The sequence below is a fragment of the Terrapene carolina genome, unplaced genomic scaffold (assembly GCF_002925995.2).
Source record: "Terrapene carolina triunguis isolate 2854851 unplaced genomic scaffold, T_m_triunguis-2.0 Scaffold85, whole genome shotgun sequence".
NCBI lineage: Eukaryota > Metazoa > Chordata > Testudines > Emydidae > Terrapene > Terrapene triunguis.
Window position 1 is genome coordinate 19,837,638 of NW_020664436.1, and position 19,754 is coordinate 19,857,391.

Below are 19,754 nucleotides of genomic sequence, written 5' to 3' on the forward strand. Positions count from 1 at the left end.
GAATTGATTCTAGCTAGACAAGGTAAAGCAGAAAGCAAACTCTCCAGCTGCTGGCAACAGCTCCCCCAAAAAGAATAAACATCACAAAACTTACAACAATATGTATATCTTCAAAGACCGAACACTGCTTGCATGCTAAGAAAACAAACTGGTAATACTTTGTGTAACAACGTCCTCCAGTGACTCCCACCATAACAATATTAAGATCTTAATTTTTTTTTAGTATTGAAGACTGTACTTTTAATCTGTGTTAACTGCTTAGGGTATAACATTAGCACTATAACAGTTAAATAAATATTATCTCTTATGCCAATACACAGTATCTACAATACTAACAAATTTCCCACATACATTAGCCCCCATATTAAATTGCTATACTGATCAGAAAGGAAGCATGATCCAGTGGCTAAGGTGTTAACTTTAGACTTGGGAGACATGGTTTTGAGTCCCTACTACACCACAGACTTCCTGTAGGACCAGGCAAGTTCCTGAGGATACATCTACACAGCAAAGAAAAACCTGCAGCTGGTCTGTGCCAGCTGATGCGGGCTCATGGGGCTCAAGCTGCGGGGCTGTTTCATTGCTGTGTAGACTTCTGGGGTCAGGCTGGAGCCTGGATGGGAGGGTCCCAGAACTCTGACTCCAGCCCAAGCCAGGAAGTGCAATGAAACAGCCCCACAGCCTGAGTCAGCTGGCATGGGCCAGATGCGGGTTTTTCTTTGCTGTGTAGACAGACCCTTAGACTCTCTATGCTTCAGTGCCCATCCATAGACTACTTCCTTACCTCACTGGAGTGCTGGGAGGATAAATATATTAAAGATTGTGAGATCCTCAGATACCATAGTGATAGAGGCCACTTAAGTATCTAAAATAGATAAATTAAGGACCCTTTTGTGTCACTCAAAAGTGTTGGTTCTGTAAATATAAAATATGTTACAAAAAGTGAATGAAACTGGATAATTTATTAAAGTTACAAGTGTTCTCATGCTGAAAGTACTATTGAGTGAAAAACAACCGCTTGACACACATAACTTGTGAGAAGACTAAATCCACACCTAAAGTTGCTAAATTAGGTTAAAGTTTTGGGCAGTGCAGGGCAGGCGGGAGGGGGGAGATAGGAAAAAAGGACTGATGGAACAAAACAATACCTAGGTTTGAATGCTGTGTTTTTGACACTATGGCCTTTGATGCCTTTTATTTTTACAAGGTTAATTTTGTATTTCCCCTTGGAGCAAAAGTTCATTAACACATTGATCTCTTCCAGTAAGCCATATTGTTCTAGCATTTAATAATTTAACAATTAAGACATTATAGTGCTTTGTTTTACATATAGTACAATGCCAAATTCTGCACTTATATGTGAATCCCATTTAAGTAAATGGAAACCATGCATGCATCTGGAGGCCCAAACCTGCAAGGTGCTGTACCCTCAACTCCCAGTGATATAAATAGGATTGATGGTACTCAGCAGTTCTCAGTCAATACTCAGCACCTTGCAGGATCAAGCCCTCGAGGACAGAATTTGGCATTTGTGCTGCTGAAGAAAACATTTCCTTCTCTCAGGGTCACCTAGCTTTGTATCAGATATATTTTAGCATGCACAGTGTACTGGTGCTTTTTGGATCACTGTAGAGCACGGGGACGTCTGAGGTGTCTCTATGCCCCCAAACAGATTTGTGCCGCACTGGAATAAACAGCAGGATGTGGGGAAGCTTTTGGGGTTCAACTCCTGCATAACTGAAACAGCAAGATAGACAAAAACATAGTCTGTAGTATGGGAACAAACAAATCCGGTGCGATTTTTGAGTTGCTATGCAAAGGCATCAAGTCACAAAGGAGGGAAGTAATCGGTCCTCTATACAGTTCACGTGAAATCATGTCTGGAATATTACATTCAGGACTGGCCACCTTCATAACAGAAGGCTATCAATGAGCTGGAGGCTATTCCAAGAAAAGTAACTACACAGTATTAAAGGGGCTAGGGTCAACTGAAGACGTGTAGCTTGGCAGAGTGATGACGAAGGGTGTGAATATAGAGATCTAACAAAGGAGATGTCATTCTGTTTTCTGTGTACTGCACCTTACATGTAGGTTCTATTCCAGTTGCATGGCCAGTCTCCTATGGCAAGCCGCTTGTAGAAAAGAACGGCATAAGCTCTGCTATGACTGTCTGCCTCTAGAATTGAGAAAAGGGAGAATTGAGACAGGATGAAAGAGGAAGGTGCCAGAGGAAGCTTCTCCTCAGCTATTCTGGTGGTTCGGCAGAGGCACTTCTACACCTGTGTTACACAGGTGGACTCTGAGGCGGAGCACATGCCCATTGCACTGGATGAAGTTCTCCACCAAGTCAGTTAAGCAGAAGGAATCAACATGACCAATGCTCCATCATCAGCACATGAACATTCATATCATTGAATTTTATTCCTGGTTCCCTTTTCCAGTCTCAGGTCCCACTCACTGCTCTTCCACCATCAACAGCGTCATGTGATCCCCAACACCCTCCTTCCGGCATCTCATTGCCTCCTGAACCACCAATGTAGGTGCTGGCTGACTTTTTTCCTACAGACATATTTTTAAATGATCCTTAGCTATTTAAGATAATGTGAAGGAAACAATTACATCCAAATGATAGTGTGGGTGAAATGGAGGGTATGCCCTCTGGATAGTAGGATTAATTGAAGTAGGCTAATCCAAGATTTAGTAGACTGGATTTCCAACTGTCTCCCCTGCTTTCTCTGAGGCTTTTTCTTCACAGTGCTATCTTTACCTATTAGTTATATGCGACACTGCCGCTCCCCTGCTCCCCACCCCAGTGTATGATACAGCCAGTTATAGGGTAGATAGAAAAGTTTTCATAATTCAGTTTATCAACATGTTTTAAAAATGTTCACAAGTGTAAGATCATGTCTTCCACACTGATAAAGTGAGAAGAGACTCAGAAGAGACGATGCAGTCTGAAGACCTTTTGGTGTTTCAATATCCTTTTACCAGCAAGTGATCATAAGAATTTATAGTCAGACATCAGAGTATTTTTGAACAGTAAATTAATGCATATGTACTCTGTTAGATAACACATTTGAAGCCCACCAAATTCAGTTTCTCTAAACCAAGATTTCAACTGAGGTCCCTTTCCCAGAAGTGAAAGCCTTGTGCATTAGCTCACTATGTAACCTAACCCACTTGTGTGTATTAAATGCAGTATTTCTCAGCACACAAAGCATATACTTAATCTACTGAAAGTTAATTTCTCTGCTGAGTCACAGTTGCTGACTGAGAAATAAAAAAGTATTCATTTTAGATTTAATACTTTAAAGGTTTTGTCTTTTTTATTATTATTAGAACACAACTGCATAAATATAAGAGGTGCTTTAAAAATGTATTGTTTGTGCTTGATTATTTTTAACCTCAGTAACATGATTGCTCGGTGACAAATTAGACAGAGGGTAAAATTTTCAAAAGCACCAATGTATGTAGGCGACTAAGTCCCACTGACTTTCAATAGGACTAAAATGCCTAATCATTTTTGAAAATGGGACTTATGTGCCAAAGTCACTAAGGTGCTTTTAAATATCTTACTCAGACTATAAATACATATCATTATATATGCACACAAAATGGCTTAAATAACTTGTTTTTGCTTAAGAACCTAACCAAAATAAATAGAAAAAAAATAATAAACAGTGACAGCTCAAATGCAGGGAGCAGGAACATCTGTTTTAGAGTGAGCACTGAATTTGTAATGAGCAAATGCTTTGTCAACTAGACATAGAAGTTCTTTGTTAAAATGCATGTTTTCTGGGCATAAAACATTTTGACTATGGGGTCTGCTTTGGGTCATGGAAACACAGGCCACAAGGCAAAGGCAGAAAGTACAATCTTCGAACTATTTGTATGATGTTTTGTTTGTTTGTTTTTAATAATTCTAGTAGCTCTCAGAAACCCTGGTGACGGATGCATAATATACTATATGTGTAGATAAAGACATTAAACAGAATAGATAGATAGGGCCAAACTGATTCCTGACGTAACTCCACTGAAGTTAATCTAGATACAGCTGGGACTGAAATTTGACTCTACAGGTTTTCCACAGCCTGAAGAAAGACCCGTAGCTTAAAAAAATCCCTCAAAGCTGCACCAGCATTTATGTTTTCTTCGCTCACACGCCATGCAGGAGATTGCTGGTTTTCTACAAACGGTAAGTTCCTTGTAGTCTCACATACAAACGTGCAAATGATTAGCCCTTCCAGCACCAGAAAGCTATGTTGGGACCAAGATTTTCAAAAGTGTTTGCCCAAAGATAGGCTCCGAAACCCTGTGCCCTGATTTTCAGAAGTGCCGCACAGCCTGCAGCTCCTATTGAATTCAGTGGGAACTGCTGAGTCTGGGTGTTCAATACTTTTGAAAAATCAGGGCACCTATTTAGGTACCAGTTTAGGAAAGCATCCCCATCCAGGGCAGCACTTAGACACATGCTTAACTGTAGGCATGTGCTTGTCCTATGTAAGGATGGACTTAAGCACACGCAGAAGTGTTTTCCTGAACCAGGCCCCTAAATAAGAACTGAGAGCCTAATTTTTAGGCACCTATTTCTGAAAATGGGGTTGAAATTTGGCCTGGGTTTCTGGATAACCGTTCATTTGTCCTCTAATGTACCCTGAGCTTACCTTGACTTAAGCATATTGTACTACTCTTTTAAAAAAACACCACCACACCACTGAGGGACATTTACTGAGTCAAGGATAACACAGTTGTCATCTAATCATGTCAAAGTAATAGATTTTTAAGGCCCAAGGGACCATTAGATCCCTTCTGACCTCCTATGCAACACAAGCCATCAAATTTCATCCAGTTGCCCCTGTTGTGTTAGAATGCATTACTGACAGGACTGTAACACAATTCAGTAATGTGGCTAAAATATGGTTCGGTTCCATCTACACAGACAGGACCAAAACAGGTAAAATCGTTGGGACAGGTACGTCTTTTTGTTCTGTGTTTATATAACACCAAGCACAATGGGATCCTGGGCCATGTCTAGGGCTTCTAGTTGCTACAATAATTCAAATAATAAACAACAACATAATCCAACAACAAGGTCAAATTGCCTATGTAGACAGCCCCAAATCAGAGGTATTGGTAAGTGTGACTCCAAAAACAATGGCAGGAATTTATCATAGAGCTATGAAAAATATTGTCAGTATTTAACTCCTATTGTAATTTTCTAAAATTCTACTTACCCACTCATCCTCGAGAAGTAATTTTTTTAAAGTAAAATATTATTCTTTTCATGATTATCAATTATCATGGTAAAGTGGGGCAAGCAAGTAGATTTTGTTGTTCAATTTTCGTGACAGTGTTCTGTCTACTATGTAACTTCACAATTTGAAGTATTAAAAAGTTTGGTTTTTTGGAAGAACTGCTTGAGTTAGCCAATGGAGGGTGAACTATTCACACCCCACCTTCTCTTTTCATGATAAACACTGAAGGATGTTTCTCACCACTAATTCAAGATTTATCATCTTTGATCTTTCTTTCTGTAATGTGGCATGGTAGCTGAAAAGGTTGGAAGAAAAAATCTGATGGAAAAGGACGCATGCATTTGCATTATAGGGCAAGGCCGTGGAGTTGTTGGCACAGTGGTTTTCATCTTTAAAGACCTAGATTTAATGTTTGGTCTTTCTAGCTTCAGTTGTTTTTCAGTTATGTGCGTGCAAAATATTTGATCAAAACATGTGAAAGTGCTAGGTATTTTTCAAACAATTTAGAAGTGGCTAGACAGATTTTGCTCCAACTTTCTAAAACAAAAATAAAAAAAATAAAAACACTTTTGCATTGTCTAAGACCAATCATAGAAAATTTCAGCTCAAGGGGAATTTATTTGACACTGTTAGGACCAAGTGAAAAGCAGCATTTTAAAGTAAGGTGGAACTCATTTTAACCGACAAAGTATAACAAACAACAATGCTTAGCATTTATTCAGCACTTTTAACACACAAAGCATTTTATAAATATTAATCATCAATAGATCCCTGTAAGGCCTGGTCTACACTAGGACTTTAATTCGGATTTAGCTGCCTTAATCCGAATTAACCCTTCACCCGTCCACACTACAGAGCCAGTTAATTCGAATTAAAGGGCCCTTTAAATCGATTTCTGTACTCCACCTCGACGAACGGAGTAGAGCCTAAATCGATTTTGTTAATTCGAATTAGGGTTAGTGTGGACGCACACCACCGAATTACTGTGTTTAAGTTAATGGGGTAGTGTGGCCGCACACCACCGAATTAATGTGGTTTAAAACCGAATTAAGGTGCTTACTGTGGCCGCGCACAATCGAATTTATACAACCTGTTTCCCAAATTCGAATTATCTAAATTCGGATTAATCCTGTAGTGTAGACATACCCTATGATAGTTAAGTATAATCACCATTTTACAGCTGGAGAAACAGGCAAAGAGGTTATGTCTTATGTCTAAGGTCACAGAGGAAATTAATACCAGAGCTGTGTAAGAACACGTGAGTTCTAGGCACCCAATCTCAAGCTGAGATCCTAGCTCTCAATTTTCTTCTCTCACACATTTGGGTGCATGAGGATTGGGTCAAGATGCAGTCCTTAACAGAATTAGATCCAAGCCACCGCTGATAGTCTCTATCAGCCATAGGATAGGCCTGGTAGAGGAATAACATAGGTGTTACAGGTCTGAAGTGCAAAGGCAGGGCCCAGTACTTTACTTTCATTTGTGTCTGTTCTATTACTGTCTTCCACTATCATTTCAAATGGGAGATTTAACTGTAAAGGTGGGGCACATTTTTTTCAGAGGTTTATTTAGTTACTCTCTACTACCACTTCTATATCCGCCTCTTTTTCTCTAACTCTTCTTTTCCATGTGTCTGTCTCTTCTTCTACCCTCATTATATTCTCAAACCACTCACCACACAAAGAGCCAGCTTCCTCCAGGACACAACCAACTTCCTCCAGAGAGTCTGCAACATTGACAACCAGGGGCATAGCCAGGTGGAGGGAACAGGGGGAGCGATCAAAAAAAAAAAAAAAAAAAGGTGCCACCTGCTGCGGCGCTTTTATTTTACTCGCTCCGGGTGTCTTCAGCAGCGCTGAAGGACCCGCCACCGAAATGCCACCGAAGACCCGCAGAGCGAGTGAAGGTCCCGCCGCCAAAGTGCTGCCAAAGACCCGGAGCGCCGCCAGGTGAGTAAAATAAAAGCGCCACAGTGGGTGGCACCTTTTTTTTTTCCGATCGTTCCCCCGGGTGAGTAAAAAAGCGCCAAGAAATTGACAAGGCGCCACTTGTGCTCAGTGGGGGAGCGGCCGCTGCCCTGCTCCCACCCCAGCTACGCTACTGTTAACAACATCCCTCAGAACACCATCCTTTCCACCATTCATATCACCTCCCTATACTCCAACATCGATCAGAATGACGGCATCGCTACTGGCCTCAAATATCTACAAGACAATGGACAACACTCAGATATCCTTCCCAAACACACCAAAATCATCCATTTCATCCTCACCAATAACAATTTTATATTCAACAACAAATATTTTGTCCATACCATGGGAACAGCCCTGGGTACTAGGATGTCTCCCCAATAGGTCACTCTCTTCATGGGCCACCTCGAGAAAGAATTTCTGGACAAATGCACCACAAAACCAATGATATACCTGAGATACCTTGGTGATATTTTCATCCTCTGGACAGACAACCTAAACTTTCTCAAATTTCCATCACAATTTCAACAATCACCATCAATCCATCAAATTCTCTTTAGAACACTCCTGCACCAGCACCAACTTCAGCAATGGAACCCTAGAGACAACTATATACAAGAAACCCACAGATCACCACAGTTACTTTCACAGATCCAGTAACCACTCCAAAATATCTGTTATCTACAGCCAGGCACTCAGATACCACAGAATATGCTCTGAGGAGAATGACCAGAATACACACCTTTACACACTTAAAGCTGTCTTCACCAAATAAGGCCACTTCACCAGAGAAGTACATTGCATCCACCGGACTACCCCAAGAGAACCTGCTTCAATACAGAAAAGACCCCCTCTGATTGCACACCCCTAGTTGGCACCTACCCCACCCAATTGGAATCCATAGGGGGTATCATTAAACAATTACAACTCATACTCGATGGGGACCACATCCTGAAAGAAATCTTTCCCAACCCCTTTCTTCTGGCCTTCAAACAACTACCCAACACCTCCAAGCTCATCATCAGAAACAAGTTCCCCATAGACCATGACCTATCAACCCAAAGCGACACCAGACTCTGCCATAACAACAGATGCAAAATCTGCAAACATGTCTCCACTGCCACAATGACCTTTATCCCTCGCAACACATATTTCAAAAACTGTGGGTCATACTTGTGCCTTATCACGACATATGGTGTATCTCATCTGGTGCACTAAATGCCCTGATAACAACTATGTGGGTGAAACAAGTCAATCACAAACCTCTCGAATAAATTTGCACAGAAAAATGATAAAAGACAAAAACATCATATCACCTGTAGGTGAATACTTCACAAAATGATCAATCCGTATCTAATCGATCAGTCGTCATCCTCAAAGGAAACCTGCAGAACACCTTCAAAAGATGAGCAAGGGAGCTTGAAGTCATAGCTTTGCTAGACACTAAAAATTATGGTCTTCATAAAGACGCCGGCTTTATGTCTTATTACAGCAATTTGCAACTCACTAACCTCACTTTTTTTTCCTATGACTGGAGAGGCGTTAACAGGTCACTTCACCTTGAACAGTGTCTTACAATATGTGTTAGCTACTTATACTAAACAATCTGTTTTACCTTGTATTTGGCTGTGACACACTGAGTACCTTTCCCTGACCGTCAGAAGAGCTCTGTGTAGCTCAAAAACTTGTCTCTCACCAACAGAGAAGTTGGTCCAATAAAAGATATTGCCGTATTCACTTTGTCTCTTATTATATCCCTACATTTCTTTCTTACACTTCTCAGGTTGTGTGTGTTTCTAGCAAGGTGACGCATGGGGAGGGGGCGCATGCAGGGTCACATGCCCCTCCAGGTTTGCTGCTTGGCTTGTATTGAGCATGCTCACACAGACTAAGCATGATCAGTAACACTGCTGACACCAGCTGCCCCTCACTCTGTGATTCCCCCCACCTCCCCATCAGCAGGCACAGCTGGTCTCTGGTTTCTAGTCTCCCTTCAAGCTGTTTGGTATCTGTCCTTAGTCTCAATCTCCCTCCCTCTCATCCTCTTTTGTTTCAATTCTCTCTCTTTTCATGTCATTCTCCTTCCCTCTCCTCCACCTGGTTTATTCAGTCTCTCTCTCCTGTTCCAACATCCCCAGCAGCAGGGGAAAGTCATCACTGACAGTAACTGAACCTCTGGTCCTGCACCGTAATTCTTTCCCACCAGTAGTTTGAGAATTATTAAAATCATGGCACCCTAGTTAGTTTCAAAAAGAGTTGCTTCCAGTACCACTAGGAAAAGTTACTCTAAAGGAACAGAAGCACAGTCACAGAGGGTGATCATTCTGTTGTATTTTCCTGTTAAATAATGTGGTATAGGTAATTTTCTTAAATTCATGCCTGATTTTATAAACTGAAAAGGGACCATTGCACAATACCTGATGACATTGTGAATGGCTCTACCCAATGGTCTCAGTTTGATGTATACCAAAATCCATCAATGCGTTTTCTTTTAGAGAGCTTCCGTGCAATTAATAACAACCTTGGTTGGCCCAAGGTGGTATAGGTGCAAATCTGTTTGCAAATGCAAATATTATCAGTGCATTATTACACCAGCCTGAGGTACATATATTTCCTAGAAACCAGACCAAGATGTAAAAAGTATCTCTCTGATCATCTCATATTTTTCAATGTATTTCAATTAACTTTAAAAAACATAAAATTAATTTTTGAACAATATTAACTTGACTGAGATGTTCACAAAGTTATGTTCCTTATCAGGAACCATTTTAGGCAATTCTACTTCATTTAAATTCTTCTCTCTGTAGTGTATCATATATACATGCCAGAGAAATTAATAATCTAACATATTCCTCTGTAACCAAGTTCAGTCTAGAATGCTTAAATGTAGCCAGCTGTGTTATAAAGGACATTGAGTATTTTTAAAATCCAGTCATTCAGTCCCAGTGTAATGAATTCAGTAGAACTGCACAGTGTAATACAGATTTTGACCATTAGAAAGCAAAAGTGCTACATTCAGATTATAGGATGACTATAAATTAAAAGGAAAAAAATAAATGAATAAATATTGGTACAGCACCAATGCACTTATTTCTTAAAATAAAATGCTGTTTTGTTTGGGTTTTTTTAAAGGGATATATCCCAATAGAACTCTAAAATTCTGCCACCATGAAATATTTCTGGTTGAGATAGTTTCATAAAAGTGCTGTTTAATTTTCTTTTATATTCTGGGTACATATGGCCACAATTTTCATGTATTTCTCCCTCAGAGCAGAGTTTATTGATAATATTTAGATAAAATATAAAACATGCTGACAAAATATGGTCATTCTACCACTGCTTCAGTGTCCTCTCTCAGACACAATGCCATACAAGTCACGTCAGCAAAAGGAATTCAGCATGTTACTATTTTAACTTAAAACCAATCTCTAAGGGCCCAATCCTGCAAAATAATCCACATACACAGCCCTTACTCCTACATGGAGCCCTACTACTTTCCACAGGATGCTGCAAAAGAGTAGGGCGCTCTGTTTGTGGGTCAGAATCTACAATTTAAGGCATAATACTAGAAAATAGTTAATATATAATAACTTCTCAACAACCTACATGATTATATGATAGCAAAGAGAAGACTCTACAGGTGCCTGATCCAAACCTAGCTGAAGTCAACTGGAGTCTTTCCATTGACATCAGTGGGCTTTGATTCAGGCTCTATATGGAGCCATCTGCCATCCAAAGTGTGGCTTTCATAGGAAACAGTATTTTAAAAGGAGAGGGCAGAACTTTTGTTACCTACTGTTTAATGTTAAACCTTTCAATGTCCGTTTAAAAAAAAAAAAAAAGGAAATCCCTGACCAATTTGAGAAAAACACTTAGCCTCGGGGTGTTGAAAGTTTACGATGCGAAGATCCATGTTGGATGCTTGCCCAGAGCCCAGTGGCTGCATCTAATTTTCATATTATAGGCACATCATTCTTTTTTAATGCACACAACCATAATATCCACTTGAACCTGTTGATAAATAAACCTGATAAACATAAATTGTTTGCTGCTTTCATTCACCAGCAATGAAAACCCTGCAGTTTATCAACTGTGTCCTCACCCAGCAGAAACAGGGAGAGGGTGGCTGGGAGTTGCATTTTAGGACTCAGCAGGTCATATGAGACATGGTCCGCCACAACTGTCTTTGTACTTCTCTCCATGGCACTCCTTACAAATGAAATCCCTTCCCTAAGTTAGTCTGTAAATCCACTAACCTAGAGACCCACATCTACTGTGATGCTGACAAGAAATTGCCAATTAATATTGGCTAGGTAGTGAAGCAGCGGGAATGCTGATATTTATTTTTAAAGATGGTATGTTTTCATCCCTCTTCCTTACACTGTTTCCTTAGGCCCTGGCCCTACAGTGCCTGTATAGAGCCCCATTAAATTCAGTGGGATTCCACGTGGGCATAAGGAGACCCTGCTGTATGTATCAGGATGCTGGAAATTCTTCGGGGCAGAGATCATCTTCATATACTATATGTCCTTGACTCTTCATGCAGATGCATAGAGCCATTTATTTCAATGGGGCTCTGCACAGGCACATGTCTGCCTACCTGGCTCTCAATGCAAGGTTGACCTGTAATTGGAAAGTGCTTATCACAATCTGTGGATGCTATTATACTCCAAATAACAACAGTGGTGTCCTGGGGCACCTTAAGTATAACAGTAATGTTTCTACACTTCCTAATGTTCCTAGTGATCTCCAGCCAGTCCTGGCACCCATTTAATTTATTTTTCCTATTTTATCCACAGAGTGTGCAACCCAGGCTTAATAACCTCTCTCTCATCCCAGAGGTGAGGAATGGGGCTGCTGCCTTCCATCACTTTAAACTTCTTCTCACCCCGTCAGACTTTCCAAGAAGGAGCGGTATTTCTACTGAGGCTACACCAGTGGAAGCCAGCATGGACTCTGGAGTGAAATTTACTGTAACTATTTACAGATGTTGCCTGCAGATTTATAGAGTCAATTTCTCTTAATTCCTGTTCATCAGTGCAACTCCACTGAACTCAATTAAGTTGCACACGTTTAACTGGATGGATAATTTGGTCCATAATGGTGACTAGTCTTTCCTAAGAGTCTTCTGTGCCTATACATCTAAAATGCAAACTTTTCTTATTTTCTAGTATGATGGAGGCTGTAATTACAGGATTTACATGCCAAATTAATGCATCATAAAGGAAAAATTAATCTGTATATTGCCAAAGATTGGATATTTAGTAGGATACAAAACAACATGTGTTTTTCCTGATGAGCCTGTTCTGTTCTGGCAGTCTTCACACATGCATACTTCCCAGTGAAATCAAAAGGAGTTTTGCATGCAAGAGGAGTACAGGGTTTAGCCTAAATAAATACTTTGAGATTTATTCTTGTTTACATTTGGCACTACTCTAGTAGTGTAAAAAGGCCTTAAATTAAGCAGAGATAAAATTTACATGCACCTTAAAAGAACCCTTTATACCGCCAGTATAAATAAGATTAAGGCTCTTTGTGCTGGCTTTGTCTATAATAGTATAACTAAGGCCAGAAATCTCATTCCAGTACACTTTCTATTAATTTATAGGACAACAATAGATAATCATGCCTGAAGTACTGCAAAAGACAGTATGAGACATACAGAATTCTGGCATACACACTGCCCTAGTCTGCATATTCCCTTGCATTACAGATATCCTGAAGAGTGAATTGCACCTGTCCACAATCTTCAGCTCTTTTCTTTATCCCAAAGGCTTAAGATTTCTTTTAATAACAAACAAGAATGTTTTATGTCAAGGTTTTAAAACACCATAGCAATAAATCATTATATGACAAAAGCCATCTAAAAATAAAACTTAGGTATCAGATAAATCTTACTGTCCTCTACTTAGAAGGTGGCAATGTTTCTACTCAAAAGAATCATGAATTTCCATGCATCTATCTTCCTAGGTAGCCACTAGATCAGGAGCACAAAGATTTCTAGATGCCCCCCCCCCAACACACAATTTCTCCCTCTTCCTTATATTTCAGGTCTTCTTGTTTATCTGTCCCTGTCAAAACAGGCATCCACTCTCAGCCCTGCACTCCCAGTAGGAGGCACTGCTGTAGAGATGACTCTGCACACGAGCCCCCCCGAAGTCACACACTTATCACCCACTTCTGAGATAGTCTCTAGAATGCACCATTCTGATGTCCTGGACACAGAAAATACAGTAAAAACAGGCTTGGGGTTATAACTCATTATATTTTAATATCACATTGAACAGGTTAATATAACAAAAATTCCAATACATGAAGTATCAATAACAGCTTATTACCCCATGAACTATTATAATTCTGTAAACACAAGATAAGAATATTCAATAAAACAGTTTGTTTTCTTACTTAAATATATCTGAAGTCAATATATACTTTCTGTCAGGTTTGGGGTTTTAACCAAATACATCTTTATATCTGGTTAATGAATGCAGAAAAGACCAGCATTTCTCCTATTAATACACAATATGAAAGATCATAAGTGTGACCAAAGCAGTGTCCATTACGGGTCATTCCATTTTTCTACTCTCATAACTTTTCCAATACATTCATCCTTTGAGAAGAAATTATCTATTCTTGGTCTCTGGTCAAAGATAATTTGTTTTTAAGTTTGAGCAAAATCCTTCTGACACACTGTCTTTATAGTGAGAATGCGGGGAAGAAAAAAACTTTTCCCAATGTAAAACAATTCCAACCACATATTTTAAAAGCAGGGTTACAGCAAGCAGGGCTATAGGATTACCTTTTGGATCTCCTCACTTGCTAATGTTGAATATCTTAACTCATAGTATTTAATACATATCAATATAGTCCTTTAAATAAACGATGTCTCTGGGGCCCAGAAAGCAATTGTAATACAAGCAGTGTTTAACTATATGAAATTAAGTATTTAAATTCCATATATGTTAAAGGTTGAAATAATATGGATGAACCTAATTATTCAATAGAGGTTTGCATACTTGGAGTTACAGTTTGCTCTCAGTTTACATGTATAATTCCCATTAATATTAAATAGGAGTTACAGGGGCATCTCAGGACAAAAATGTATGCCCTCAGAATTTTAAAAAGCCAGTTTAATATACCTCCCTGAGTGGCAACCCACCCTAATTTAGAATTGCAAATACTATTCTCAACAGCAGACTCTTGCTTTGTTAAGATAAAAGATAAGCATTGAATTTTCCATAACATTTGAAGGTGTTATTCATAAGAGCACCAATTCTTCACTCACATTTGTGGGAGCGAACTGCTGCATCCATGCAGAAACACATTCACTCCAGTGAGACTCTGCACAGATGTAAGGATCTGCCCAAATGGACTGCACTGCACAGCTGCATCAATGACAGCCACGCATCCATTTTTACCATTGATTTCAAGGGGAGTAAATGAGTGCTTTGAAAATCTCACTTTATGTGAAATATTTTAACTGGAATTAAACAAACGAAAAATAGACGGCTGCAAGCACAGTGTTAAGTAGTTGGCGTTAGAGACAGCTAGTAGGAAACAAACAAGCAAATTAGCTAAAAAAGGAATAAATGAAGAAATAGTGCTATAGCTTTGTACAAATGAAAACAAATTTACTAGAGTAACAAAATACTGCCCCTGTAAATTACTACCCCTGGAGCCCTCGGCACTCAGACACAACCCCATCAGTGTTAGGACTGTAGGTTTCTTGAGGCAGGAATCTTATTAATAATTATTATTTACATTGTGGTAGTGCCTATGAGCCCTAGTCAAGGACCAGAACTCCACTGTGCTAGGCACTGTACAAACACGGAACCAAAAGATTGACCTTTGTCTTCCTACCTGTCTAAAAATTCTAGAGCACTTGTTTCTATATATGACATAAATAATAAAAGGCAATAGAATTTATTTTAAAAAGCCACCTATAATTTTAATCCAATTAATGAACATGAAATATCAACATAATGCCCTTTGTGGGGAAACCGGGGCTCAAGGGATGTAATGCCTTTCACCTCAATGTCTTCAACATACATGCTGATACTCAGTCTTTTCACCCAAGCCTCAGCCTGAGAATTCTCCAAAAGCCTTTGAGACTGACATTTGGTGATGCCACAGTCATCAGTGTCACAGGATCAGATGCCAGTTATAAAGATGACATTCATTAAAACCAAAGGGGCAGGCTGCAAAGAATACAGGACTTCAGTTCTTGAGTTTACCATTGCCCCAATTTGCCTAAAGTAAATTGATATAGTCTTTTCCCGACTGAATTGTTACTGAAATATTTTATTGAAATGTATTAGATGTCAGGTTTTTGTTTTGAAACAGTAGAAATCAGAAGGGAAATCTCAGGCTTTTAAATTTTCCATTGTCAGCAAGTATGGCCTTCAGTTCATATACAGCCCAGCTTGGCAGTGACTGAAAGGTATTATCTCCCATGACTAGTAAGTGGCACAATATAAACTGTGCTTGATGGCTTCCTCTTAGGTTCAAATGAACAAGTGTCTACATCCACATCACTTGTAGAATATATTTTAAACAATGAAACAAGCAAAGTGCATATTGACAATGACAATGCACTGTGTTTTTATTAAGTAGTAAACTTCCGAAGTACTAATTGACCCTGTTCACTTTCTCCTGAAGATGAAAACAAGACACAAAAATTGAACTTTTCTGATCAACATGTATTGGAAGCATCTCTACACGGGCCATAATGAAGACATATTAATAATCTCATCATTTAATCCTTCTTTCAAACCTCTGTTTGAAATTCAAACCCTACAATCCCCAATTATGCTTTATACCATTAGCATCTAATATTGTATACTGCCAACTGCTGCACTTTAGTGGTGTCCTTTAACACAGGTTGAATTTTGCGGCAACTGAAACTTTCAATTTGCAGTTCACGTTCACAACAGATACAGCAAAGCTACTCCCCAGCTTCCTTTTGTACAATGTACATCATATTTAACTGAGACTTCTGCAACAAAGAATTCCACAGCAAGAGCCCGGATTACTGCGGATCATAATACCCTATGAGCTGTGGTTATAATTAGCGTCATATCCATTGTAATCCTATGGACGTCATCGTGTGTTACCAGCATCTGTTGACAGATCTCATACCATGCATATCAGTGAAATGGCAAGTCTGGAGAGGGCAGCCCACAATAGAAACAATGGCATTTATTTTTGTCCTCTTCCAAGATTGTCTCATAGAACATATATGCTGCCAACTGCCAGTGTTGCACTGAGATCACTATTCATTATTATATTTGAACAAAGCTTCGTGCCCATGCATTTACAGCCTTCTCCTGGTAAATATGGAAATGGACTTTCTGTAACTTATTTTAGCACCCTGAAAAAATGATTTTGACACCCTTAGATCACTTCAGATCCATCAGGCCATCTACTGAGATATTATTAATCCAGGGGAAAATATACTATCAGACTCCTTTCCAAGCCAAGGAATAAGAATGCCCTCTCTTAGTTATTTTTAAATATATGTATCACTTTGGCATTTGTTTTAAATGCACGTGGCAGACAAAGTAACAAAGCCACAATATAGCTAATCTACTGATGTGCTCTGAACTGCTAACTTTCCACTGAAGCATTGTCTAACTGGAGTGAAAAATCAAACTGGTTTAGACCAAGGGATAGAAATGTAGAGTCCACTGTTGGTGACTCACATGAGCTTTTCCCTGTCCTACTCCCTCCAAACAAACATTAAAAATGTGCAACGGATTAACTGCTAACAAAAATAAACCCAGATTCTCTGCATATCTGATTTTCACTCTAGGAAAACTCCTCTGGAGAGTCCAAGAGTTATTCAACTGCCACACTATTAAAAAACCCTCAGTACTTTGTCTTCTTACCACAGCATTCTGTGCATCTGCCCACTCTGCCAAGAACATAGACTCAAATAGGGCACAAGATCTGTTTTATCCTGGATGCTGCAGTCTTAGGAATTCAATATTTTCAAGGAAAGTAAATCCAGTTGATGCTATTTGGAAATACAAAACTGTTGTGCAAAACTGCAGTTGTTATGCAATGTGGTTTTTTGCTGCATAAGAAACTGTTTTAGGTCCTTAGAGGAACTATAAACACCATACTTTTCAAAATGAACAATCTCAATTTTCTAATACTGAAAAGCCTTCCATGCTTTAATTGCCACATAAGTGCAGTACATTAAAATCACTTGCTCACCAGGTAAAACGAATGTCCAGCTAAAATAAATCTCAATGATGACTGATGTAGTTTTATTACTGGTTCAGAGGATACAACTGAAATAACAGATTCAAGTATTCAAGATATGCCCACAGAGTGCACATTACCTACACACAGTAGTGTCTGAACAGATGGTACCATGCCAGGTCCTGAAAACTAAACAAACAAAAACAAAAAAATAAAAGGAGGAGAAAGGTTTGCAATTTTGCTAGAAGTAGAAATTTAGGGTGAAATCCTTGCCCTATTGAATTTAATGGGGAAAAAGGACCCATCAACCTATGGTTAGGATTTCATCCTTAGTTTCCTGCTAAAAGCAACTAATGGCTCTTACCTTGACAGGGAGGTTATATATAGAGGGTAGGTGTTCAATAGGCTGAATTCTGCCTTCAGATACACATATGCAACTTCCACTGAAATTTTCAACGGGAGCTCTTCACACATAGCAAAGGACAGAATTTGGCCCAATTGCCTGATGGATACCACATATTTTATTTCTGCAATTAGCAGATGACCTCATAACTCCAGATCTTACAGCTATGAATTTCAACGCTATTTGTTACTTTAGGAAATAACAGAAATATTTCACGTGATCATCCCTTTCCCATGTGCTGCTTATGCAACAGTTTAGGTGATTTCTACTTTTTCATGTTTTAATGAAGACGTATTAGTGATTATCTAGTGGAGTATCAAAACTGTTAACCAAGTTGCTGATAAGATTATAAATGCCACCTGTACTCAGCAACAGAGCATCAGCAGCCTCTATGCTGGTACAACTGTTTTTCAAAATTCAGAAGGTAAGAAGCATTTCCTCCACAGTGGGATGCTCAGGGTGTTCACAGAGTTGTCTCTGTAAGTTGGTAGGATGACAGCTGGGTACCTTTCAGTCCTTAACTCAGTAAATAAAGAGATTTTTTAAACCACAGCCTGAACATTTCCCAAGACTATATTTTCTTAACCACACTGTTCCACTGGATTTGACAGTAAGTTCAAATACGAGTCAACTCAGAGGACCACAATTTCAAAAGTGGTCTTTCAGTTTGTTCCTGGAAATATATGGTTGCACGTGCATTTTGGGTAACTGCAGGCATAGCTTCTCATTTACACTTTCAATTACCTTATTTTTACAGGCAATCAGGTGCACACACAAATTCAGAGGCCACTTTTTGAAAATATGGCCCAGAAAGTGATTTTAAGAATGGTTAAAATCTCTGCCAACAGCCAGTATGAACCAATATTTTGTCAGCAAAGCGTATCAAAAAACTTTCATGATGTTCATTTAATTTCATATACAGCCTCCATTTACATATAAGAATTCTAAAAGTGAAAGTGAAGGACTATTTCATAAGCTATATATAACAACATAGCTAAAAATGTTTATATAAAGAGTAAAACTGATCATAGATTCCTTTGCAAAAATTATAGCGGTTGAATTCACTAGTGCACATGCATTTACAACTGCAAGATAAAGTATTATAATAAGGTGGTGATTATTATTCCACAGATACACATCGACAGACACACAGTTTATTTTCTTTCCTGACCTTCCTTTGCTGTTTCTCCCATGCTGGGTCCAGGAGCATGTCCCTATCCCATTCTTCCTCTTGGATCATATACTCATCATCTTCATACTCGTAGCTGTACTGCATACTTGTTTCTATCTGGTTCATATTGCTCAAGGACCAGATTCAACTCTACACTTGCTGTGGCTTTTATTACTTGATTTTTATTATTATTTTTTACTTTTTTCTTTGAGTTCAGGCAGTGGTGTTTTCCCTGCTTCCTTCTTTCTTTTTTTCTTTTTTCAAGGTGAGAGGGTGTTAATATTGATGAGTCTTGCTGTCAGGACAGGTTGAAGCTGTCAGGATACAGGTATGAGCTGAACTGTGATGACCTTCACTCCCCTCCCTCCCTCTCTGCTGCTGCAGGTTCCTGTGGCTGAGTCTCCAGAGAAGCCCCGGCTCCAGCTCACTGCTGCTGCTTATTATCCCCACTGTGTCACGTGGCTCAGCAGCCTGGACTATCCCCCACCTTTCTCAGTCTCTCGTTTGCAAGTTGCAAGGCAGACCTTCAGCCTGATCAGCAGAAGCAGAATGATCTGTTGGTATACAGAAGACTATGCAATTTTGCATTTGCTAGTAAGTGTTATTAAACCGTTACACAAATACATGTAGGTATTTATTGTGCAGAGAAGAGCAATGATTTATCTACAGGAGTGAAGTCTAATCAAGGAAATTCACCTCTGTATACAGTCTCTGTTCAGTGGCTCTGAACATTTTCTGTGGTTTGCATT

At 39.3% G+C, this 19,754-nt stretch overlaps 1 protein-coding gene across 3 annotated transcripts in view; it reads right to left on the reverse strand.

Annotated features, from left to right (window-relative positions):
- ACTN2 (actinin alpha 2) overlaps positions 1-19,405 on the reverse strand; it is an 88,039-nt gene extending 68,634 nt beyond the window's left edge. For all 3 annotated transcript variants that reach the window (XM_024198469.3, XM_024198470.3, XM_024198471.3), the window contains exon 1: positions 19,006-19,405. In XM_024198469.3, the coding sequence (XP_024054237.1) occupies positions 19,006-19,131 (126 nt within the window). In that variant the 5' untranslated portion in view covers positions 19,132-19,405. The remainder of the gene's footprint in view (positions 1-19,005) is intronic.
- Between the last annotated feature and the right edge of the window lie 349 nt (positions 19,406-19,754).